General features: G+C 54.1%; 9 protein-coding genes across 9 annotated transcripts; all 9 read right to left on the bottom strand.

Annotated features, from left to right (window-relative positions):
* Nucleotides 1-246: 246 nt before the first annotated feature.
* On the bottom strand, nucleotides 247-1317 carry PHYSODRAFT_531945 (hypothetical protein; the record flags this gene model as incomplete). Its single annotated transcript, XM_009539712.1, has 1 exon — nucleotides 247-1317. The coding sequence occupies one exon, from the start codon at nucleotides 1315-1317 to the stop codon at nucleotides 247-249; it is 1071 nt and encodes a 356-aa protein (XP_009538007.1).
* A 536-nt stretch (nucleotides 1318-1853) lies between these two features.
* PHYSODRAFT_246611 (hypothetical protein) lies at nucleotides 1854-2923 on the bottom strand (the record flags this gene model as incomplete). The annotated part of the gene is made up of 2 exons (XM_009539711.1): nucleotides 1854-2705; nucleotides 2741-2923. The coding sequence occupies 2 exons, from the start codon at nucleotides 2921-2923 to the stop codon at nucleotides 1854-1856; spliced, it is 1035 nt and encodes a 344-aa protein (XP_009538006.1).
* Nucleotides 2924-4487: 1564 nt separating this feature from the next.
* On the bottom strand, nucleotides 4488-5303 carry PHYSODRAFT_383045 (hypothetical protein; the record flags this gene model as incomplete). Its single annotated transcript, XM_009539710.1, has 2 exons — nucleotides 4488-4651; nucleotides 4721-5303. Coding segments are annotated over 2 exons (747 nt in total), but the record flags the coding sequence as incomplete, so codon positions are not given.
* An 889-nt stretch (nucleotides 5304-6192) lies between these two features.
* On the bottom strand, nucleotides 6193-7293 carry PHYSODRAFT_532390 (hypothetical protein; the record flags this gene model as incomplete). The annotated part of the gene is made up of 1 exon (XM_009539709.1): nucleotides 6193-7293. One exon carries the CDS (start codon nucleotides 7291-7293, stop codon nucleotides 6193-6195), a length of 1101 nt encoding a protein of 366 aa, XP_009538004.1.
* A 536-nt stretch (nucleotides 7294-7829) lies between these two features.
* PHYSODRAFT_531421 (hypothetical protein) lies at nucleotides 7830-15201 on the bottom strand (the record flags this gene model as incomplete). Its single annotated transcript, XM_009539708.1, has 2 exons — nucleotides 7830-8808; nucleotides 15110-15201. 2 exons carry the CDS (start codon nucleotides 15199-15201, stop codon nucleotides 7830-7832), a joined length of 1071 nt encoding a protein of 356 aa, XP_009538003.1.
* Nucleotides 15202-15657: 456 nt separating this feature from the next.
* On the bottom strand, nucleotides 15658-16659 carry PHYSODRAFT_341405 (hypothetical protein; the record flags this gene model as incomplete). The annotated part of the gene is made up of 1 exon (XM_009539707.1): nucleotides 15658-16659. The coding sequence occupies one exon, from the start codon at nucleotides 16657-16659 to the stop codon at nucleotides 15658-15660; it is 1002 nt and encodes a 333-aa protein (XP_009538002.1).
* A 283-nt stretch (nucleotides 16660-16942) lies between these two features.
* On the bottom strand, nucleotides 16943-17845 carry PHYSODRAFT_532422 (hypothetical protein; the record flags this gene model as incomplete). The annotated part of the gene is made up of 1 exon (XM_009539706.1): nucleotides 16943-17845. The coding sequence occupies one exon, from the start codon at nucleotides 17843-17845 to the stop codon at nucleotides 16943-16945; it is 903 nt and encodes a 300-aa protein (XP_009538001.1).
* Nucleotides 17846-18892: 1047 nt separating this feature from the next.
* PHYSODRAFT_246551 (hypothetical protein) lies at nucleotides 18893-20083 on the bottom strand (the record flags this gene model as incomplete). Its single annotated transcript, XM_009539705.1, has 3 exons — nucleotides 18893-18903; nucleotides 19203-19636; nucleotides 19692-20083. The coding sequence occupies 3 exons, from the start codon at nucleotides 20081-20083 to the stop codon at nucleotides 18893-18895; spliced, it is 837 nt and encodes a 278-aa protein (XP_009538000.1).
* A 750-nt stretch (nucleotides 20084-20833) lies between these two features.
* Nucleotides 20834-22921, bottom strand: PHYSODRAFT_531145 (hypothetical protein; the record flags this gene model as incomplete). Its single annotated transcript, XM_009539704.1, has 2 exons — nucleotides 20834-22548; nucleotides 22660-22921. The coding sequence occupies 2 exons, from the start codon at nucleotides 22919-22921 to the stop codon at nucleotides 20834-20836; spliced, it is 1977 nt and encodes a 658-aa protein (XP_009537999.1).
* Nucleotides 22922-24977: the final 2056 nt, after the last annotated feature.

The raw sequence follows: 24977 nt of genomic DNA, 5'->3' as shown, positions 1-24977 counted from the left end.
GCATCCGCCTCATTCACAACCAGGAGCCACGAACTAAATTTTGCTATTGCAGTAGTGGCACGTGTCAGGCAGACTCCGGTGTATAGTTTGCCTCGATCTGGTGGCCGTCGACTTGGAAAGTTCCTCCCCACGAGCTCTCGGTCTCCACGACACGTACACGAAGCGTGCTCGACACTTCGGCAATGCAAGCCCATCGAATCGGAACGCCACCAGAGTCAATCAAACTAAAAGTACCTCTATATAATATCATTTCGTGGCCGTCGTGGCGTTTGCCTGCTCCGTAGCATTGGGCGCTGCTGTCCGCTGCTGCGGAGTCATGTAGTCGTCTCCGTACGCCTCGGTCAGGAAGAAGTCCGGGTCATGAACCGTGTCGAACGGCATCCCGTTGATCGTCACCTGCGTGAAGGGCTCCACTTTGTCTCCAGGCACGAGACGGCCGTTGCTGCCCTCCAGCTCCTGGATATCCCAGTCCCCATCGACTCGCTTCTTCATCTTGTACAAGTCCACGTAGGGCACGGCGTAATTCTTGGCCAGAGGCATCTCTGGGTCGTACAAACGCGCTGCCAGCGGATGCGTAGGCGCCACGCACACCCGCCAAATAGTGAGGAAGAACATGTGATAGCCCTTCTTCCAGAGCGCCTCCCGCACTGCGGTCCTCGTGCGGATCCTCTCAACGACGCCAATGTCCGTGTCTTCAGTAAACGGGATCATTGACCCGTTCCGAACAGCACCTAATAGCGAGCCGAACGTGATCAACGGCGTGTTCCCCGACGCCTTCAGCTCCTCGTACACCTCCACCAGCAGCATGTGCAGCACACTCGCGTAGCAGACGGACTTGGGAGAGCGAACACTGAGCAGATCCGTGCGGTCGCCGGCAGTGCAGAACGGTGTGTCCTTCCGGCCGGAGATCGGCAGGCAGTAGCCGTACTTCATCTTGGCTCTCTTGTCCTCCTTGCAGAGCTCCGTGTGCTTGCCACGAAACGTCAGCGGCTTCGGGGGATCCATCTCCTTGAGCGCCGCGTAGTACCGGTGACCCGAGTGATACTCGATGCTGCTCATATTCAACACCCTGGGCGAGCAAACTTCCTCCTCAATGCCATTGAGGACGGCGACCTCGGGCAAGTACGCGAGAATGTGCGACTCCATGACGAGGCCGAACACCAGCAGGCCGATCAACACCATCACGAAGGTCGGGATCACCGTCACGCCCGTCCAGAAGTCTCTGCAGCCTAGCAGACCCCTCCGGACGCATCCACCGCGGCGAGGCGGCGCCTGCTTGGCAGCCTCGACGTCCCCAGCGTCGTGCTTCTTGTCCATCCTTGCTGCCGCGTGAAGCTAATAGGCTAATGAACGGAGCTCCATGTGTTGCGTTGTGCCGCACAAACCAGGAAAGCTAAGAGCGATGGGACGATTGGCAATGGGGACGCGCGACGCGGGGCAGCAGGTGTGCGACAGACGGTTGCTGTTGCCGTTCGCTGTTCGGCTGGCTGGCACCTCCATGGCAAGGCAAGGTGGTGCGAAAGCTATCGGCACGCACTAACCCGCATTGTCGCTCGTCACTAGGTCACACCACGATACCGAGTGTGGATTTTTGCCACGTATCCGTTGTACGGACAGCTATGAGAACACTGGTTCCTCTTCGCGTAGATGCTTCGCTATTTCCTATTGCGTCGGAGCTTCACCCCAGCCATTTCGCCACGTTATCTATCCTATCAGCAGCAAGTATCGGGACTCAACCTTGAAACTAACAAAGAAATTCAACTACATGTAAAAAAAACTACTTCTACTTATTCGATGACTATCCGCTTCAACTAACATTGCTACAATACGAAGTTCCTCGCGGGTTCCGTAACTCATTTCGTGGTCTTGGTAGCGTTCATTACCGAATCCGTGGCCTTCGGTCTCACCGGAGCAGGGGTTCTTCGCGGCCTCGGCGTCATGTAATTGGGGCCATAGGCCTCCCTCAGGAAGAAATGCGGGTCTCGCACCGTGTCGAACGGCATGCCATTGATGGTCACCTGCGAGAAGGGCTCCACCTTGTCGTACGGCATTAGTCGGCCGTTGCTGGCCTGAAGCTCCTCGATGTCCCAGTTGCCATTGTTGAGTCTCTTCATCTGGTACAGGTCCACGTAGGGCACGGCAAAGTTCCTTGTAAGTGGCAAACTCGGATCGTACAGCTTGGGAGCGAGCGGGTGCGTTGGCGCCACGCAGACTCGCCAAATGTTCATGAAGAACATGTGATAGCCCTTTCGCCACAGCGCGTCCTGTAGCTGCTCCTTCGCCTTGAGCCTCCCAACGAACCCAATGTCGGTGTCTTCGGTGAACGGGATCATCGATCCGTTGCGGACGGCGCCAAGTAGCGACCCGAACACGATCAGTGGGGAGTTCCCTGTTGCCTCGAGTTCCTCGTAAACTTCGACCAGCAACATGTGCAACACGCTGGCGTAGCACACCGAGTCGGGGGAGTGGACGCTTAGCAGGTCCGTGCGGTCTCCAGCAGTGCAGAACGGCGTGTCCTTCCGCCCCGACATCGGCAGGCAGTAGCTGTACTTCACCTGTTTGCGGAGATCTTCTTCGCACAATTGAGTGTGCTCACCACGGAAGGTCGGGGCTGGAAGGGGGTCCATTTCCTTGAGTGCTGAGTAGTATCGGTGGCCCGAATGGTACTCGGTCGTGTTGGGGGTCACGGCTTTGGGCGAACAGGTCTCTTCTTGAAAGAGAACTGGAACTTCAGACACACAGGAGATGGTTCGAGTAGGCCGAAGGTCATCAGCACGAAGAGCACGAGCACAAACGTCGGAATCACCGTCACCCCCGTCCAAAAGTCCCGGCACCGCAGGAAGATTCGTAGTGGAAAGCCGAGGTGGTGGGGAGAAGCGTGCTGCTTGACCACTTCGACACCTTCGTCGCGCTTCAACTCCATGGCGATTTCGGTGGTCAACGGTTTGTTTCTCGACGACCCGCGACTTGAGCGGCGAACAGCAAAAGAGAGAATGACTGCCGATCAGACAGGTAGGCTGCAGAGGGCGCGGTCGTATTCACACGTGCGTGCACTCATTTATTTCTCGCGTTGCGTGAAAAAAAAATCTTTGAGACAGTCGCACTGGCTGCAAGGAGCCCCGAGCTTTGCCAGTAAAAGCGTGAGGATTATATGGCACGCTTGTTTGTTCCACTTGACGTTGCAGCAGGAACGTTTGAATAGATAGCGAATCGTTGATTGCACTTCAAGCGTGTCATATTGATCCTCTGTTGGAAACGCAGTTCGTGTCAGCTTCGTCCGGCGAGATGAACCCAACGCATCGGAGGGCAAGATCATTTGAGTCCACTTGAGGCCATTACTGTCTCCTTCGGTGGGGACGAACAGAAAAATGATGTCAACCGCGCTCCGAACGAAGATGCACAAGAGTTGACGCCTCTGTCTTGACACGCGGGAACCACGAGGAGAACTATCCTCTTCTTCCATCTTTCATATACATGTACAACTTCACCGCTTCGTTGCTGTGATCTTGTTGGGCTTGTATTCCAGCATGCAACAGCAATTTAAACGCCAAGACTTTAAAATGAGAATGCCACTCAGGGTTGTGGCACCTTTATGCTCTCGCTCTCTGAACGAGCTGACACGAACTGCGTTTCCAACGCGCGCAACCCAGTCAACCTGGCGTATTTCATGCTAACGCAAACTGCCAGCAAATTCCAGAACAAATGCACACTAAAAATTAAGTACTTCTCTGGCCCACATAAGAAACAACACTTCGGTTTTCTGGACATAATTTTTTACAAAAAAATCGTTTGGTGACTCGCAATACCTCAACCGAAAGCTGCGCATTTGCTTCGTTTCACGCTATGATTTAAAAAAATCTAGCAGCAGAGAGAAAAGAGAAACAGCCTTTTATCTGAAGTCCGTTTTAGGCAACATTAGGTTTTTTAGCAAGGTGCCGTCAAAAATTAGCGATATTAGAAAATAAAATACAGTCAAACCTGTTTATATGAGGCCCTGTTGGTGACCATCTACTACAATGACTCATATAAAATGGACTCAGTTAAAAATTATGTGGTGCACGTAAAGAAATCGTGCATAGTTCGCTGCCGCTTTGCCTTCACCGTAGTCTCTCGAACCAAAGCGGTCACGGTCTGTAAAGCTCTTCGTTCTCTGTCAGTCTGCTCTCCGCATTGCAGCAGAATGCAGCCAGCTCCATGCAGTGTCTCAGAGCAATGGCAGGTTGAACTGCGGGTTCCTGTTCCTCCTCGTCCTCCTGCTCGTCCTGCGAAACTGCATCACTTCCTACCGCTCCGTCCACTAGCACATCTGGCTCGTGCACAGGAACGTCTTCGTCCACTGCCAGATACTCACTAGCGCTAACAGCACCCTCCCACCTCGATAGCATCGCCGTTAACTCCTCCATCTCGTTGCTGGATACCTCCTCAATGTAATCCGTGTCAGCACGGGTCCTTCCTAGCATCTTTCTTCCCAAAATGCGAGTCTTGACCCAGCAATTTGTAATTGTCGTTGGCGTCACACCCGCCCAAGCATCAATGGAGAATTGGACAGCTTCCAGTACGTTGAGCTTGCGTGTAATGTTAGCTTCAAGTGCATCCAAACACCACCGCACAAAATACTTTCGGTACCGAGCCTTGAACGACCGGATAATACCTGAATAAAAAAACACCGTAATAGAGTTGGTTAGTTTAGGCTACACCACAATATAGATAAAATATTTACCTGCATCCAGCGGCTGTACGGCGGATGTCATGTTAGGAGGGAGGAAGTGAACAGTCACATGAGTCAGGTTTCGTAGAATCTTGTGGCATGAAGCATTGTCGACTAGAAGTAGGACCTTGCGATTGGCGGCCGCCATTCTCATGTTGAAGAGGTGCAGCCATTCGTCAAAAATGACGGATGTCATCCAGGCGTTCTTGGAGGACTTGTACAATATAGGTTTACCTTTAATCACCGCTCCCTTTTTAAAGCACCTCGGGTTCTTGGCCGTACCGATGACTATTGGGTCGAGCTTGTCGGAGCCAGTCGCGTTGCAGCAGAAGGCCAAAGTCAAACGTTGCTTCTCGTTTTTCTTGCCCTTGCGAATAGTCGTAGCTAGCGTTCGATTAGGCGCTAAGCGATAAAAAAGCGCCGTTTTGTCGAAGTTGAACACATTCTCGGGTGTAAACTGCGCCACCAACTCTTGTAGCTCTAGCCTCGCATCTCGCACTTCATCAGCTTCTACAGCGCCACCTTCGCCGTGTAGCGTATAGGAGCGGATCCCATTGCGCTTCTTAAAGCTTTGAAGCCAGCCGTTGCTTAGCCGGAGCTGCGTGGCATCGATGCCTAAGCGCTCCGCCAGCTCATGCGCCTTCAGCAGGAGCACGTCGTCCGCCATCGCCGTTTTAGCTTCGTTCTGAAAGAAAAATTCCCTCAGTCCCGCTCGAACTGAGGGAATTTCACTCGGCGCCGCTTGGTCGCACTCAGGCCGACGTGGCTGAAGTAGGAAGAAGGCAGATTGCGCAGTCGGGCGAGTGTGGCACGGCTGACGCGGGCCTTGAAAGTTGCGTAGATCCACTCGGCGAGCATGGGGTTCTTCATGCCAGGATTCTGCTTGAGCTTTAGGTGCACTTGGAGCTTTTGTTCTAGCGTCAGACAGGTGCGAGGAGACATGGCGAGCGAAGAAGGCTTGCGGTAGGCGTTGAGTGTTGAGCAGTAGTGCTTTGAAGAGTGTGTGGCCGTGAGCAGTGTGAATCAAATAAACAGGTGAGACCTAATTTGGTCCCCAAAAATGTGACTCATATACCTTGTATGCATATAAACAGAGATCATACAAAAACTAAGTGAAATATTTGGTAGCGACAAAGCCTGCATCAAATAAACGGCATGGCTCAAATAGAGAGGATCATATAAACAGGTTTGACTGTATCACCGTAATCGCGAGTGACTGCTTTCCCTTATGTTCGGTTGTCGATGTTGTAGCGCCTGTTGGAGACGAGTTAGAAGGGCTACAGTTTTGAGGTTTTTCTACGCGATTATCTCGACATGCGCAGACCCATTTATTTTGGCCAATAGTAAGATGAAACAGTTGAATACACCCAATCATATGCGACATGTGGTTCACATCAAATTGAGGTTTAATGCCGAATGTTGTTTCTTGAGTGGGCCAGAGAAGTACCCGGTTACACACCACGTGATTCCTGGACCTATCTTCTCTATGGTGTGCCGCCCTTGGCCCTGAGTGCAAGCTTCTTGAACATTTCCTTCACCAAGTCTTTCGTAATAACTCCGGGTGTCATTCGCTGCTTTGGTGTCATGTAATTGGGGCCATAGGCCTCCCTCAGGAAGAAGTCCGGGTCATGAACCGTGTCGAACGGCATCCCGTTGATCGTCACCTGCGAGAAGGGCTCCATTTTGTCTCCAGGCACGAGACGGCCGTTGCTGCCCTGGAGCTCTTGGATATCCCAGCCCCCATCGACTCGCTTCTTCATCTTGTACAAGTCCACGTAGGGCACGGCGTAATTCTTGGCCAGAGGCATCTCTGGGTCGTACAAACGCGCTGCCAGCGGATGCGTAGGCGCCACGCACACCCGCCAAATAGTGAGGAAGAACATGTGATAGCCCTTCTTCCAGAGCGCCTCCCGCACTGCGGTCCTCGTGCGGATCCTCTCAACGACGCCAATGTCCGTGTCTTCAGTAAACGGGATCATTGACCCGTTCCGAACAGCACCTAATAGCGAGCCGAACGTGATCAACGGCGTGTTCCCCGACGCCTTCAGCTCCTCGTACACCTCCACCAGCAGCATGTGCAGCACACTCGCGTAGCAGACGGACTTGGGAGAGCGAACACTGAGCAGATCCGTGCGGTCGCCGGCAGTGCAGAACGGTGTGTCCTTCCGGCCGGAGATCGGCAGGCAGTAGCCGTACTTCATCTTGGCTCTCTTGTCCTCCTTGCAGAGCTCCGTGTGCTTGCCACGAAACGTCAGCGGCTTCGGGGGATCCATCTCCTTGAGCGCCGCGTAGTACCGGTGACCCGAGTGATACTCGATGCTGCTCATATTCAACACCCTGGGCGAGCAAACTTCCTCCTCAATGCCATTGAGGACGGCGACCTCGGGCAAGTACGCGAGAATGTGCGACTCCATGACGAGGCCGAACACCAGCAGGCCGATCAACACCATCACGAAGGTCGGGATCACCGTCACGCCCGTCCAGAAGTCTCTGCAGCCTAGCAGACCCCTCCGGACGCATCCACCGCGGCGAGGCGGCGCCTGCTTGGCAGCCTCGACGTCCCCAGCGTCGTGCTTCTTGTCCATCCTTGCTGCCGCGTGAAGCTAATAGGCTAATGAACGGAGCTCCATGTGTTGCGTTGTGCCGCACAAACCAGGAAAGCTAAGAGCGATGGGACGATTGGCAATGGGGACGCGCGACGCGGGGCAGCAGGTGTGCGACAGACGGTTGCTGTTGCCGTTCGCTGTTCGGCTGGCTGGCACCTCCATGGCAAGGCAAGGTGGTGCGAAAGCTATCGGCACGCACTAACCCGCATTGTCGCTCGTCACTAGGTCACACCACGATACCGAGTGTGGATTTTTGCCACGTATCCGTTGTACGGACAGCTATGAGAACACTGGTTCCTCTTCGCGTAGATGCTTCGCTATTTCCTATTACATCGGAGCTTCACCCCAGCCATTTCGCCACGTTATCTATCCTATCAGCAGCAAGTATCGGGACTCAACCTTGAAACTAACAAAGAAATTCAACTACATGTAAAAAAAACTACTTCTACTTATTCGATGACTATCCGCTTCAACTAACATTGCTACAATACGAAGTTCCTCGCGGGTTCCGTAACTCATTTCGTGGTCTTGGTAGCGTTCATTACCGAATCCGTGGCCTTCGGTCTCACCGGAGCAGGGGTTCTTCGCGGCCTCGGCGTCATGTAATTGGGGCCATAGGCCTCCCTCAGGAAGAAATGCGGGTCTCGCACCGTGTCGAACGGCATGCCATTGATGGTCACCTGCGAGAAGGGCTCCACCTTGTCGTACGGCATTAGTCGGCCGTTGCTGGCCTGAAGCTCCTCGATGTCCCAGTTGCCATTGTTGAGTCTCTTCATCTGGTACAGGTCCACGTAGGGCACGGCAAAGTTCCTTGTAAGTGGCAAACTCGGATCGTACAGCTTGGGAGCGAGCGGGTGCGTTGGCGCCACGCAGACTCGCCAAATGTTCATGAAGAACATGTGATAGCCCTTTCGCCACAGCGCGTCCTGTAGCTGCTCCTTCGCCTTGAGCCTCCCAACGAACCCAATGTCGGTGTCTTCGGTGAACGGGATCATCGATCCGTTGCGGACGGCGCCAAGTAGCGACCCGAACACGATCAGTGGGGAGTTCCCTGTTGCCTCGAGTTCCTCGTAAACTTCGACCAGCAACATGTGCAACACGCTGGCGTAGCACACCGAGTCGGGAGAGCGAACACTGAGCAGATCCGTGCGGTCGCCGGCAGTGCAGAACGGCGTGTCCTTGCGGCTGGAGATCGGCAGGCAGTAGCCGTACTTCATCTTGGCTCTCTTGTCCTCCTTGCAGAGCTCCGTGTGCTTACCACGGAAGGTTGGTGCGGTTGGTGGGTCCATCTCCTTGAGCGCCGAGTAGTAGCGGTGGACTGTGTGGTACTCGATAGTGCTGGCGTTCAGGACTGCAGGAGCGCACACTTCTTCTTCGTTGAGAATGGTGCTCTTAGGTACGCGCATGCACGAGACAATGTGCGACTCCATGACGAGGCCGAACGCTACGAGGCCGATCAGCACCAGCACAAACGTCGGGATCACGTCCAGAAATCTCTGCAGCCAGCAAGAATCGACTCACGCAGCCAACGGGGCGAGGCGGGGACGTCTTGATCACGTCTACACCTTCCTCGAGCTTCTTGACCATGGTGATTTACGCGCGTGAAAGGCCCTTGGGGGTTGAGCCGCTGGTTGCAAGAGCAAGAATGAATGAACGCTTGCAAACGCAACACGGGCGGCGACCAGCACATCCACAGGGAAACATCAAGCTGCTTTCTTGGCCGATTTGAGCCCTTGAGACGGTCCCATTTTTTACTGTTCGGTGCGGTCTTGAAAAGGCAAGGGCTTTCACTCTGTTCACAAGTCCGTCTGTTGATGGCGCTGCCCTGTGCGTGGGATCACGCATCGCATGCAGCATTTTCCATCCCGTTCATATCCTGCAGCGGGACTCAGGAACTTCCTAGTACATGTACATGTACGCCTACATTTCGGTGCGAGCGAAGCCCTCGCCTTGATATTAGGGCCCAGTCGAGGTTGACAGCGTTTATTACATCTAATACATGTAACTATGAGCCTGGTTGCAGAGCATAACAGTTCTCGTCTACAGCACACGGTATTTACGTGGTGACGTTGCCAAATGAGACGGTGCACTTTCGTGAGAAGGTGGCGTTGCCGAGCAATCTTCGGCTGTCGCCACTTTGAAGGCGCTCACAACTGTTGAGCCGTCTCAAACAGTTCAAGAACACGTAATGTGGCCTAGAGTAGTCGTTCGGACTAAAAGGAACAAGATCGACGACAGTAGGCATCTACAGTATCTGTACGTAGGAGAACGTCGCCCAGAGTCTGTGCACAGGCCCACCATGGCCATTATAACTTGCCAAGCTTATGCAGGGGGCTCCGTGCTCTCCCGCATGTCGATTCATGTGGATATCCATCTTTGTCTGGTACAGTATGCATTCCGCTCCAGGTGACCGTAGTGGACGGGTCATCAGAACTTCGACGTTTTCAAATCCAGCAAGGTGTCAGTAATGCACGAGATCTCAGTGAGCTCCCCATAGGTACTGACTGCATAAGCACGAGTTAGTACATGACGTTGTTGATTTTTTTTTGCGTCAACTAACGTCCGACGGCGCCGCGGCTCACAAGGCACACTGTTGAGAAGAAGCTGGCCACAGAGACCACAGTGTACCGCCTCAGGACGTCGCTGATGATCACATCGGCGGATGGCTCTCTTCCTCTTTATCTTGTCCACGACCAAAGAACGTTGACTGTAGTTTGGTAGTTCTGGAAACAGGCATGACATCGATTTGCGTGTTAACGGTCCGTCAATGGCTGCATGTCTTCCAAGTACATGTACTTCAAAAGTACACACTGCTTGACGGCAGCAATCCTTCTTTCGCCGAGGAGGAGGAGCCTACTTCTGAAGTACGTACGTACATGCACCATATAGTTGGTTGATCCCGTTGGTTCTAATGGATAATTCGCTGAGCTAATCGGGACAGGAATGTGAAGCGTTAGCGTAAAACTTCGTTCACTTGCACCGGAAATATACCGTTCTGTGAACCAAAATTTATGATTGCTGCAGCCCCCCCCGTCTTTGGAATGAGATCCCCACGTTGCTGTTGGTGCTCACGGATTTTTCTTCTGGCAATTCGTGTAATTTAATATTTGTTGTTGGGGTGAAGTAACTTACCAAGTTAGAATAATAGTAGCTACTTTGTGTTGACAATTACCAATAGCTACATCCTTCATGGCGTTTTGTTCTTCAACATCTTCTCTATCACCTCTAGTAGCTTCTGTTTAGAAACGAACGCTGCTGGTATCTGCGGTTCTTCTCGCTGCTTTGGAGTCATATAATCCGCTCCGTACGCCTCTTTCAAGAAGAAGTGCGGGTCTTGCACGGTATCAAACGGCATTCCGTTGATCGTGACCTGAGAAAACGGCTCCACCTTGTCGTACGGCACAAAGCGTCCGTTGCTGCCCTCCAGTTCCTGGATATCCCACTTTCCATTGTAGAGCTTCTTCATCCTGTACAGATCCACGTACGGCACCGAGTACTTCTTGGTCAGAGGCATACTGGAATTGTACAGACGACCTGCAAGTGGGTGTGTCGGCGCCACGCAGACCCGCCAAATACCCAAGAAAAACATGTGATAACCCTTCCGCCAAAGCGCCTCCTGTAGCTGCTCTTTCGCCTTCAAATAGTCCACAAACCCAATGTCCGTGTCTTCTGTAAATGGGATCATTGACCCATTCCGAACAGCTCCGAGCAATGAGCCAAACGTGATCAGCGGCGTGTTCCCCGTCGCCTTGAGCTCCTCGTAGACCTCCGCCAACAGCATGTGCAGTACACTGGCATAGCAAGTTGAATTGTGCGAGCGAATACTGAGCAAGTCCATGCGGTCGGCTGCAGTGCAGAATGGCGTGTCCTTCCGGCCGGAGATCGGCAGGCAGTAGCCGAACTTCATTTGATCTCGCCATTGGTCCTTGCAGAGCCACGTGTGGTTGCCACGGAAGGTTGGGACTGGTACGTGGGTCTCCTTCAGCGCCGAGTAAAACCGGTGGCCGGAGTGATGCTCGCTTAAGTTGACGCGTACAACGTTGGGCGAGCAAGCCTCCGTTGTATTGGACAGGATAGTTTCAGGCGCGCGCAACACGATCTGAGCCTCCATGACAAGGTCGGAGACCACGAGTCCAATTAGCACCAAAAAGAACACTGGAATCACTGGCACCCGCCTCTTGCAACCTAGGGAAGCTCTCCACGCCTCTACGAAGCTGGGGGTCGAAGCATGCTTTGCAGGAGTATTTGCTCCTCCCTCGAGTTTGTTGTCGTCCATGTTTACTCCTCGATAGTCGAAGGGGTCGTGACTTGTGTGCAGCAACCGGCAAAAGCAAGAGTGAGAGGGAAAAACAGCAAGTACGTAGCGGAGGCTCTGCGATTCGTGCTCCACATCAAGCGAGAGAGGGCGAAAGCACTTGAGTCGTCCGGCTGTTCGGCCCGTTCACTTTGTGACATAAGCTACGGTATGCTTTGTCTGCCCGCCTGTCCTGGGTCGATCCCAAAGATAATCATTGATTACAATGTGCAGAGTATACATGTTGTACTGATGGATACACTACATTGCAGTGACTGCAATGCAGTCACACAGCGGTGTTATCCGGTCCCAGTGTGGCGGATGTAATGGTTCCATGCAAGCAAATGAATTATAGAGCGCAACTTCGGCGAGATAAGTTGCTGTATCGATTGCACCTTGTCATCATCTCTGGGGCTGCTTGACCAAGGGAGGAATTTACCACAGTGCCGCAGATATGAATCCCTGTCCCGAAACAATCGGAGCAGAGCCACGCGGTAGCGTGCGAGTATCTTGCAAGTCCCGTAGTGGCGGGCTTCGCCAAGTGCTCAATCCCAAAACTGACATGAAAAGCCAGTCATATTTGATGTTTACACTAAGGAGTGGTTTTCTCTGATTAGAGAGTACCAGTACCACAGAATATCCAAAGCAGAAACCATATTTGATGCTTACAGTTAGGGATGATCTTCTTCTCTTGAATCAGATAGTACTCGTACGGGACAAGTTGTACCGCAGAATGTCCATCATATAGGCAGTTCTCTTAAAATTACAAAACGTGGCTGCTCTTGTAGGAAAAAAAGCACCACAGTGTGAAAAACCAAAGCTAAACCATGCGCAATTACTCGTCGATGGCCGCCGGTAGACTTCAGATCTGACAAATGAAAAAGATCATGGAAAAATTTCTAGCTAATGCGGCAAAGCGACATTTACCAATTATTGAGTTACCTTCTACTCAAAATTCGTCAGCTTCCAATTGAAACCTAACAATCAGACATGTAAGCTCATTGCAACTTTGCATAAAAGTTCACACCACCGGCTGTACATTTGCGGCTACTGAGTCATCGTCTAACTACTTCCTTCGCCTCATCTTCCTCAGTAAACTCAACTTTCCGCGGCTTGGGCGTCATATAGTCGTCTCCATATGCTCCTTTCTGGAAAAACTTGGGGTCCGCGACGGTATCGAACGGTATTCTATTGATCCACACCTGAGAGAATGGCTGTACCTTGTTGCCCGCCAGGACGCGGCCGTGGCTGCCCTCCAGCTCCTGGAGGTCCCAATTGCCGTCGTCGGTCTGCTTCATCATGTACAAATCCACGTACGGCACGGCGAAGTTCTTGGTAATAGGCAGGTTTGCGTCGTAGAGGCTTCCTGCTAGCGGATGTGTCGGTGCCACGCAGACCCGCCAGATATCCATGAAGAACATGTGATAGCCCTTCTTCCTCAGCGCGAGTATCACCGCGTCAGAACTCTTCATCTCTCCAACAAAGCCAATATCTGCGTCTTCAGTAAATGGGATCATCGATCCATTGCGCACAGCTCCGAGCAGCGTTCCAAAAGCTAGGAATGGGGTATTTCCAGTTGCTTGCAGCTCTTCATAAACCTCAACTAGCAGCATGTGGAGAATGCTAGCGTAGCAGATTGGCTTGGAGGACTCGCGGTGTAGTAGGTCCATTCGATCCGCCGAAGCGCAAAGCGGTGTGTCCTTCCTGCCGGAGGTCGGGAGGCAGTAGCCGTACTGAGCTGCCATCCTCGCCTGCTCGTAGCATAGCGTGGTGTGGTCGCCGTGGAAAGTTGGCGGGGGCGGGAGGTCTGTTGTCTTCAGCGTTGAATTAAACTTGCGCTGAGAGTGATAGTTGACTCTCTTTGGGTCCACCACTCTTGGTGAGCACACTTCTTCGTTGTACTCGGGGGATTTTGGTACGTACGAAACAATCTCAATTGTCATGATGAGGTCGAAAAGCAAAAGTCCCGCCACTAGCAGCTTGAAGATCGGGATTCTTGCTGCTTGTGTTCCTCTCCATGCGTACTTGAGCAGCGACGAAGAGTTCTGGATTGTGGTGAAGCTTGGGGCAGCGCTATGTTTGACCTTGACGACTCCTTCCTCCAGCGTGCTGCTGGCCATTCTGCTTTCGTTTTGGGTCACTCGGCCACTGGAAAAAGAAAGTGATAGTGTTGAGACAAAAGTAACGCGTGACGGTGCGACACAGAGGTACCATGCATTAGGATTCTGGTGTCCTGTATCGCAGCGATACTATCGCTGCAAGCCGGATGCAGGCGCCAGTCGGCCTTACTTTGATTACAGGACGCCCTCACCACGTCTTTCGGTCCCACAATCAACAAGTTTACTCCCTTTCGACTCGAAAGGGACTGTTTGCTTGAATATCTGGTTTCAGCTGCATTCCCGGTTGTTGAAGGGGTCTTTTGACTGCTCGGTCGATGTGATCGTCATTTCCACCCACGCAGCTCCCTTTTCACTTCGCGTCAGCGCCACTATGAGTTCATATCCGTGCCCTCACTCGAAAACGCTCAGCAGACACGATTCATTCTACAGTATCTTACAGCCTCCTACCTACACTTCTGTACTATTGGCAGACCCAGAGCCACTGGTCGAATTGGTCTCGTCCATCCGTGGCTTGGGAGTCATATAATCGTCTCCGTACGCCTCCGTCAAGAAAAACTTTGGGTCGTGAACCGTATCGAACGGCACTCCATTGATCATCACCTGGGAGAACGGCTCCACCTTATCCGTCGGGAGCAGACGGCCGTTGCTGCCATCTAGCTCCTCGACGTCCCAGTAACTATCGTTCACTTTCTTCATCTCGTACAGGTCCACATAGGGCACCGTGTACTTCCTGGTGAGTGGCAACGTCGGATTATACAAATACCCAGCGAGCGGGTGCGTAGGCGCCACGCAAACCCTCCAGATTCCAAACCCGAACATGTGATAGCCCTTGCGTTTAAGACCCTCGTACAGTTCCCCCACAGCCTTCAACTCGTCCACAAAGCCAATGTCCGTGTCCTCCGTGAACGGAATCATCGACTGGTTCCGAACAGCTCCGAGCAACGAGCCAAAGGTGACCAGCGGCGTGTTCCCCGTCGCTTTGAGCTCCTCGTACACCTCCACCAGCAACATGTGCAGTACACTGGCGTAGCACGTAGAGTTAGGAGACGGAACCTTCAGCAAGTCCATGCGATCCGCGTCGGCGCAGAACGGCGTGTCCTTCCGGCCGGAGATCGGCAGACAGTAGCCGAAGTACATGTGGTCTCGGTACTGCTCTTCGCAGAGCCACGAGTGGTTGCCTCGGAACGTTGGCACTGGCGCGTGGTTGAGCTTCTTGAGCGCTGTGTAGTACTGATGGCCCGAGTTGTACGTGTTGGCGCTGGCGTTCATGACTCGGGGGATGCACGTGTAGTTCTCGTCGAACACAAACGTCTCGGGCATTTCCGAGAGCAGACGCGACTCCGTGATGAAGCCCAGCACTGCGAGGCCGGCCAGAGCCAACACGAGCTTGAGCCAGGACACCTTGCAATTCAGGATTGACCTTGGAGCCCCCGCGACGCGGTGGGGCGCGCCCTCCTCGAGCTTCTTGTCCATGCTGGCCCCTCGCTGACAGGAATGCGTTTGTGAGTGGACCCCACTTCACTGCAGCGCGCCGTAAGGCTTACGGCGTAAGCCCGGAAAAGCGGAAATGATGAGATACGGCGCCGCGACGCTGCGCTCCAGCAGGTGGAATCGTCCAAGCATTGGCGCCTTCCCTTGTTTCTGTTCGTTTACCATTGTGTCTGCGCGTCTCGAGTCGATCCCAAAGATGCTGATTACCGGTACCCTTGAACACATGCTGGTTCATCTCGGTCGATTAGGTAGAGCATAACGCAACGCTGCTTACAGTTCCAGCGGGTGGCGGAGGACGAGCGTTGGTGCTCTTATCGCGCTGCTAGCTGACGTGGACAGCTCCCATGCAGATCACACCGCAAGGCAACAAGACAAAAGCAATTCCAGCCTGTATTCAACTTTGAGTAATTCTACACTTACGGCTACAAATTCACTAACCTATCGTATTGGGGGCTTCTCTCTCCGGTTACTTCCATCTTCCTCTTCTCGAGGCTTTGGGGTCATGTAGTCGTCGCCATAGGCTTCTCTCAAGAAGAACTTGGGGTCATGCACCGTATCGAATGGCATCCCATTGACCGTCACTTGGGAGAACGGCTGCACTTTGTCGTCTGGGAGGAGTCGGCCATTGCTGCCTTCCAGCTCCTGCATATCCCAGTCCCCGCTGCTTGTGGGCTTGAGCATGTACAAGTCCACGTACGGGACGGCGAAGTTCTCGGTAATGGGCAGCTCTGGGTCGTACAAATGGCCTGCCAGTGGGTGCGTCGGCGCCACGCAGACCCTCCAAATGCCCATGTAGAACATGTGATAGCCCTTCTTGCGCAGAGCAAGCTTCACCTTGTCGACGGCCTCGAGCTCGCCCACGTAGCCGATATCCACATCCTCAGTGAACGGGATCATGGAGCCATTGCGCACAGCTCCCAGTAGCGATCCAAAGACCAGGAAAGGATCGCCCCCCTTAGCCTGTAGCTCTTCATACACCTCGACCAGCAGCATATGCAGGACGCTGGCGTAGCAGATATCCTTAACCTGTATGTTAAGCAGGTCCGTGCGGTCAGCCGCAGTGCAGAACGGCGAGTCCTTCCGCCCGGAGATCGGCAGGCAGTACTCGTACTTGGCCTTGTACCGGTTGATCTTGCTGCAGAGTCTGGCGTGTTCCTCTCGAATGACTGGAGGGGGCAGCGCCCCAATGCCCTTCAGAGCGGAGTAGTATCTGTGTCCTGAATGGTACTCGATATTGTTGGCGTTGATCACTTTGGGCGTGCAGGCGTTCGCGTCCGTCTCCGTTTGACCCCCAATGTAGTGGAAAATGCGCGTCTCCATGAAGACGAGCAGGCCGAGCACCACCAGCACCAAGAGCGGCAGCGAGGTCGCCCCCTTCGTCGCCAGCGCAATACTCCGCAGCACCTTCAGCCGTCGAGGTCTGCTCTCCTTCCTCTCCATAGCGACGCCCTCCTCAAGCTCCTTGTCCAGCCGTGATCGCGCTATGAATGAGACTGGGCGACGGTGCGACGCGGGACCCCACTCTCTGTTCGTCCATGCTTATCCTGTCCCTGGTGCATTCTCTTCCACGTGTCTGTCCAATCGTCAAGGCCCAGCTCATATCATGCGGCGCGACCCACGTGGCAGTCGCCCTTGATACAGGTTAACAGTAAAAATGACATCTTATGCTACAGTTTTAGCTTCCTATCCTGTCCCTATTGTTGCTTCACTCCCTATCGGCAACCTATTCGTCTCGAGGCTTCGGGGTCATGTAGTCGTCGCCGTAGGCCTCTTTGAGGAAAAACCTTGGGTCCGCGACGGTATCGAACGGCATTCCGTTGATCGACACCTGCGAGAAGGGCTGCACCTTGTTGCCCGGCAGGATGCGGCCGTTACTGCCCTTCAGCTCCTGGAGGTCCCAATTGCCGTCGTCGGTCTGCTTCATCATGTACAGATCCACGTACGGCACGGCGAAGTTCTGGCTGATGGGCAGGTTTGGGTCGTAGAGGTGCCCCGCCAACGGGTGCGTGGGCGCCACGCAGACCCGCCAGATATCCATGAAGAACATGTGATAGCCCTTCTTGCGGAGCCGCAGCCGCAGCGTGTCCAGCGTGATCATCTCGCCCACGAACCCAATGTCGACGTCTTCCGTGAATGGGATCATGGAGCCATTGCGTACAGCCCCTAATAAGGACCCGAAGGCCAGGAACGGGATGTTGCCCGTGGCCTGCAGCTCCTCGAACACTTCCAACAGCAGCATGTGCAGCACGCTGGCGTAGCAAATGGACTTGGACGAGCGTAAGTTGAGCAGATCCATGCGGTCCGCCGCCGCGCAGAGTGGAACGTCCTTGCGGCCGGAAATGGGCAGGCAGTACTCGTACTTGGCCTGGATCCTGCTCTTCTTGTTGCAGAGCTTGGTGTGGCCGTCCCGGAAGAGCGGGACGGGCACGGTCAAGCTCTTTAGCTCGTCGTAGTATCGGTGGTTCGAGTGGTACTCGATGGCGCTGGCGTTCACGACGGTGGGGACGCAGATGTCGACGTCGCTCGCCAGCATAGCGGCCGGCACGCGCGCGATAATGTTGGTCTCCATGATGACGTCGAAGGCCACGAGCCCGATGAGCGCCAGCACCAGCGCCGGCAACACCATGATGCCCGTGCACAGCTCCTTGCGCCGGTGCACGCTCTTCTTGCCGGGCGCGCCCACGCGGCGCGCCACCTCGGACTCGAGCTCCACCGCGATCTTCTGCTCCCTCATTGATATTGACGGCCGCGTGTCGTCTGAAGAGAGCGAAAGTCGAACTGAGCGGTCCTCTTGCGACTGCTCGACGGTCGGCGGTCGCGCGTATCCAGCCGTTGCGAACGGAGAAAATGGATCCGGCCAGAGACTGCGCTGCAACTTGCACAAGTACGGGGCCTAAATCAGCAGGCTGGTACATGTATGTACTGTAGGCCAATGCTGGCGGGTGGAAGCACCACGTCGGCGCGCTCTCTCTATGGTGAGGCTGACTCAGAGTCCGGTGCGCTCGAGCGCGTTGGTGCATTACACTGCTGAAAATCCAGGGCTCGGCGGCGAGTTCTGCACGCTGGTGAGAGCAGTCTCCGGCGTTTTGGGTTTGGGGCTGTCGTCACGGCAGCGTGATCATGGACCACGCTGTAGAATCATCGTGTAGACGAGTGGGAAAAGAACCCGATGTGGGTACATCGAATGCATGGAGCGACCGCCCCCTCAGCACTGTAGAGGAGCTCCCTCGAACTACGGAGTCAGCACTGCTGACTCAGCAGTGCGTGGGCGAGTTTGCGAACGGCCAAAACATTTTGCAGCAGCCACTGCAGCGCTGCGGTCAAGCCCGGCACCAGTCGACGACCGGGACATTTTGCGGAAGGACAACGTGGCAGCAGCCGCTCAAATTGAACCGAGATTTGAACCTAGGCGGCGAGTGACTAAACTTTTCTGATTACAGAGTCGCCAACGATCGAGAGTACACCTTCGACCTTGACTGTCTAGTCGACAATTCCTGGCAGTTGTTATCCCAAGTTTTCATCATGCTCAAGTTTCATCATGGGCATTTACACATGTGTCCTTTCTTTCAAAACGTTTTCATTTTTTTAAAATAAATCCACACGAAAAATGATACATATAATTGATTTGATATTAATAGCTTATTATTGTTTATTGTTTATGTACCGAATCCCATTATTGTGTAACTATTTTGCGTACACATTTATTAATATATCATAATTGTTTAAAATTCCAATTCATTCATCTCATGGATTTAATTACATATTTAAAAAAATGTAATACGTTTCCAACAACCAGCGCGATAGCTGAGATCTACACCTCCTCAATGCTTTTAGAAGAGGCTTTAGACGACCGCCACCAAGACACCAATGTCTAGAGCCGACAAAGACGCTGAAGTGGCCGATGACGTCCGGTGGTTGCTGTCGCGGTCGGCGCTTTCGTGCCCTGGTGCTGGTGGTTGGCGCGGAGGTGGAGCTAGGCGCACTCGTGCTGCTGGCGCTAGTACTGGATCCACTACTGCTAGATCTGGCACTGCCTTCACTGTTGCTGCTGCTACCAGCGTCGACACTGATACTGCCGCTACCGTCATTGCTACTCGGGTCGCCAACACTGACGTCGCTAGTGCTGCCGCTGGTGTCACCGGCGTTGACGCCGCTATCGGTCGTCGCCGTCGTGGCGCTGGTATCGCCCAGAACTGGGTCGTAGTGCAGCGAGGTGGAGAAGGACGGGAAGATCCACTCGAACGACGTGTCGCCCGCCGCCTCCACCACGGACACGTTGAGCAGACTCTCTTCGACTCCGCCGTCGAGGATGACAAGGCTCGGCACGTCCATGAACATGGAGTCACCCAGATCGACCCGCTCAATGTCGGCGTCTCCGACAGAGTCGCTGACGTTCTTGGGCTTCTTGACGGGCTTACTGAGTGTTTTCGAGGCCGACAGCTAGCACGAGGCTGTTGCTGGTCGCGGCGAACGGCCAGCCAGCGATATCGGCGGTGAACTTGAGCGCGCCCGCTGGCACAGGGATGGTCTGGCTGCCGTATGGCACCGTCGCGTTGCCCTGGTAGACGCTGGCAGTGAGATTGAACGCCACCTGTGTTTTGGCGACGCCGACCTCGAGAGTCGACACGAACGTCGTGGAGGAAACGCTGGCGCCGTTCACCTCGGCCGTGTCGATGTCCGTCCAGTCACTGTCCTTTGGTTTGAACTTGTCGACGCTCGCCACTACGGCACCGCTGGTGTCCAATTCGGTGAGGCTCGTGACCGAGAGCCGCATATACTTGCCGGTCTGGCTGTCTCCCGACGGACAGACTTCCATCTGGACGCACTGGACGTCGAAGTTGGCTGCGGTCTTGATGTGGTCCATCTCAGCCGACCCGGAGCCGTGCTGCGGTGGAGCGAAATTCTTGATGGCAGACACGCGAAAGTGGTCGGGCTGAGGATCTTCATGGTGTTGCTGGGTTCGATGAGGGTCGTTGAACGGTTGACGGTGAGGTGGGGTGGGGCGCCTCTGGTCGCTTGAGTTAGGTGCTTGAGCTCTTGGAAGTGTTTTCCAGAATGGTTACGCGGAGAGTAGGCGAGGCGTGATGCTCGAGCTGCAGCGAGCACGACGCTGGAGATTCTATTAGCTAGTTAGAGATGATCGATCGATGGCATTGAGATACGCTTGACCAGCAAAAATAGCTGTATCATTCAGATCGACAGGCCAGCAACCGCCTGATTAATCACGGCGTTCCTTGCTTCTGTCCACAGCACACGAATGACACCACACAATCTCATCCCGTGAGATACGGGCGATGAGCTCAAGACTCGGAGGTGAGCTGCACTACTTGCGGTTGTATTTTTCAGAGCATTTAGCTCCTCAACTGCGGGCTGCAGGGGCCCACAGCATGCACATGTGCTGGGACCCAGCACATGTATCGGAGATGCATGGCATTCGTACGCAAGAGTCAGCCTTAATTGCTATATTCATGTTGTGCTTTTACACGAATCAAGAACGCTACTGGGTTGTGTACACTGGGTGGTAACAGCTCTAACACACATACAGGAGTTCGCTGTTAGCAACTCAGTAGACTCTATGGATGCCTGCCAGCACTAGCACGTCATCATAGCTAACCTACGCGTCCTTGGCCACGATGGAGAACCAGCCTCCGTGCGGCACCTCGGGCACCGTCACAAAGTCGGCCGATCCGCTGGCAGCTCCAAAGCCGCTCCACGACGCCGCACCGTTGGCCCACACCGTGTTGCCGTTGATGGAGATCTCGATCGAGTCAAGCGACTTGCCGAACGTGGGCACCGAGATGGAGCCCGTCGTGTTGTGCGGCGTCTCGAAGTTGGCGAAGAAGAAGCTGTCCTCGTTCTTGGTCGTCCACTCCACGCTGAAGTCGCCCGTCGCCATCGTGTAACCAGTGTGCAGCTCGCCGACGTCCGCCCCAGCGGCGTGCGGCACGAACTCCCACGTCTTGCCGGCGTCCGTCACGGGGCTCAGACCGCCCACGTGCAGCGTCAGAGACGCCGTCGGGCCTGTGGACCAGGCGTGCGCGTGCGAGATGTAGCCGCCAAGCTCGAGGCCGTAGAAGGGGTACATGAGCTCGCCCGTCTCGTAGTACGCCTCGATGGTGGTGGAGTTGCTGAAGGCCTTCAACATGTAGCCCCACTGACGACGGATGATCTCCAGCGCGAGCGAGGCGTTGCCGGGGGTGGCGCGCAAGTGAGCTTCAACCTCGACGCTGGTGATGAAGGGCGAGATGGAGCCGAGGCCTTCGGGCGACACAGCACCGTACTCGTTCCAGCGAGTGGCCAGGTTCTCCGAGACAGTGGCGGCCTGCTCCGACGACTGGGTCAGGTTGTAGCGAACTGCAAGCGAGTTGCCGTCCTGCGGGTGCAGCTCGCCGCCGGCAGCGGTGGTGTTATCACGGAAGAGGCCGGCCGAGTCGTCCCACAGGTTCGAGTTGACGGCCGTCTTGACGGCGCTGGCGAGCTCACCAAACGCCGTGCCGTTGTACGAAGGCACCTCTAAGCCGAGCTGCGGAGCCAACTCAGCGTAGCTGTACAGCGCGTGGTAGAGCAGCGAGTTGGCGGCGATATTCTTGCCACCCTGGCCGACGCGGCCCCAGTCGTACACGCCCGTGACGTTCAGAAGCATGTCGGAGGTGTCCACGTTGCCAAGGATAAACTCGAAGCCGTATAGCGCTTGGTCCCAGAGGTTCTCCACGAACTCCGTGTCAGCTGTCAACGTCGCGTAGTCGGCCAGCGCGATCAGCGTCCAGATGTGGTACGTGTCCGAGTTGATGCCTGCAAGCTGAACGCGCGGAGCGATGGGCGTGCCCGCGTACGCGAACTGTCCGTTGGTCGTGTTCTGGATGGCGTACAGCGAGTTGATGGCATGGCGAACAGACAGGAGGTTGTCGCCGTTGAGGGAAACTACCTTGGACAGCGTGGAGACGCCGAAGTCACCGGGCCACGGCGTGCGGTCGCGCTTGGCGCCGTCCACGTATACCTCGGCTCCGGTAGTCACGTTCTGGATGGTGGCATTGTTGAACCAGCCGTACTCGGTGATCGTCGGCGGGTTGGCGCGTGACTCGTTCGAAGCGATCGTGCACAGCTGCACGGTGTACGCGCCAGCATACCAGATGCGGTTGAGCAGGTCGTCGTCGCTGTAGAAGTAGCCGGAGTACTCGCGGAGCTTGTCGTCGTCCGTGGCCGGAGCCGCCGTGAAGTGCGTGGAGACCCCCGTGACCTCGATAGCGTCGGATGAGCTCGTGGACAGCGTCAGGTAGCGGTAGCTGCCTCGGGCGAACTCGCGACCGAACGTGTAGCTCGAGTCGGGCTCTGCAGGCGCGTAGATGGTTCCATCGATGATGGCCATGTCGGTGGACAGGTCGGACTCGATGCCGATGTACTGTGCGCTCTCGGAGAAGGCGACTCCCAGCTTCGTATCACTTGCGGTGCCTGAGCCGAAGTGCAGCGTGATGAAGCCCGTCACTTGCTGACCGAAGTCGTACGTAACAGTGGAGCCGTTGCCGGAAAGCGTGGCGGTCAAGTCGGACACGTTGACATTGCCGGAGGATCCGTAGATGCCGACGGGCTCGATGTATCGGGACACAGGCGACTGGATGTACTGTTCCCAGGGAGCAGCGGCGTTGCCGGAGACGACGGCGGCGAGAACGCTCGCGACGAATGCAATGGTAGCTTGCACCTTCATTGCCGTTGAGGTAGTCGAAGGAAAATTCGGCAATGAGTGCGCTTTGAAGCTGCTTGTCATGGCCTTGACGAGGCCCGCTTCCTACGGGATCTGTTGATGAAGAAGTTCATCCACGTTTCTTTGATGTACTTGATGTACGCTGCGCGGTTTATCCTGGATTTATGTTTACATGTATGTTCGTGCAGGCAACTTGAAGTTGTTGCCGTCGACAGCTTCAAGGTATTTCAGTCTTTGGTCCAGCAGATTGGTGGCACCTTGTTTCGAAACTGAAGTTAATCATGATTTTTCTGCTTGGTCAAGGACTATAGTTCTTAAACGGAAAGTGAGGCACATAAGACTTGGTCATCTTACCAACGACAGGGTTTGAGTTTCATTGCCGCCGCGACTTGAACGTAGGTACAGAACTTTCATCAAGCGGCCTCGGTCGTGGATCAGGCAAGACCGGGCGAGTTGAAGTTGAAAACAGCTGGTATCGAAGCAGAGCTTTTGTTTGCTCTTGAGTGTCCATGCTGCGGAAGTTATCAATTCGATTCGTTTTTGAGCAGTTGAAATGACCGAGGAAACAATCGTTGGCATAACTGCAGACATACACTACTGTACGTGTACTGTCCGACTGCGGTAGGGACTGAGTGGCTGTGCGCGCGGTCGATCAGATCTCAACTGCAAGTGTGCGCACGTCACACCATAATCAGTTGTTGTTGCACAACATCCTCGTTAGGATTATGCTAAGCTTTGTCTGACCCAAGATTACTGTACATGTACCAGTACAGTTCGTGTACTGTTAGTACTGCGCTGTACTTGCAAAGTCTCGTAAGCGTTGAGTCGAAATCCCTGGCCTGGGTCGAACTTCCTGAGGTCACTATCAGCGACTGACTGAGGTTCTTGAACGTACGCACATGAAGTGAGCTGGACTGACCCGTGGAAAGGAAGGAAATTTGCGCCGTAGCTCTTTCTTTGGCAATCCTAAATTCTAGACGCTTACAAGACCCGTCCTAAGGGTCTCAATTTGACACTCAAAGGACGGGCCGGTAAGCTTTTTTTTTACAAGTTGGTCATAATCGAACAGCAATGGGCCCAGAATCTGTAGCTTACTGCGATACCTGCACTTGGTTCACGTGAGCGTACGAGTGCACTTTGATGCGACCGATTCATTCAGTCTGATTGGCGGTTGATTTGCCTGGCATAACAGCTGCCATGAACTTCAACTCCATTTGACCATCAACACAGTCGAGTCGACAGTGTTGATGGTCAAATGGAGACAGTGTCGACCGCAGATCTATGCAGTACACGACGCGAGAAATTAAGCTATTCAAGTAGATTACCTTGTAGGTTTGTGCTACTACTTGTAAGTAGGTTAGGCCGAACCTATCTATCTAGAATTCAGCATTTCCTCCTATCAATTTCGAGCAATTTTACAACGCGTATGAAAGTAAATGGTACGTCTGCAATGACCATAACCACTTTCGAATGTCATGGTAACCTTTGATCCTCTAGGAGCAAGATTTTCGGAGAGTACGATTAAATCATGGATTTCCATTGAGCAAACAAAGAAGATATCAAGCTCTGACACGCTATCGCTCGTCGGATTTACCTGATACTTGGTAAAATATTGCGTTGATGGGACAGCCACGCCGGAGCTTTACAGGAATTACATTGTTCGTGGATTACTGCTGTAAGAAGCCATAAAACTTATACAACGTGGTAGCACTGTGCTATTAGCACATGGCGCCTTGCTCTACGAAAAAGACAATTTCTACCGGTCTAAAGATCCGTCTAGTAAGCATCGCAGGCAGCACGCATGACTTTCGTTCTTGACAAACTTCGCATATACACTTCGACTAGGAACGAGGGTAACTAATCTCATTGAAGCTGTTCCGCTATGGCACCATGAATGGATCCTGATTGGGCTACGAATATAACAGCCCGACCACCTCATCCGCACTGGTGCTAACGTGACGCACTGTCGACGTTAGGGAACGAATTCCAACCCAGACATGTCCGGATGCCAGCAAGCGCCTGCTTGGACCCTACAGGCAGGGATGGGAAGTTTGAAATA

Source organism: Phytophthora sojae (genome assembly GCF_000149755.1).
Source record: "Phytophthora sojae unplaced genomic scaffold PHYSOscaffold_14, whole genome shotgun sequence".
Taxonomy (NCBI): Eukaryota; Oomycota; class Peronosporomycetes; order Peronosporales; family Peronosporaceae; genus Phytophthora; species Phytophthora sojae.
This window is presented reverse-complemented; position numbering and strand designations above follow the sequence as displayed.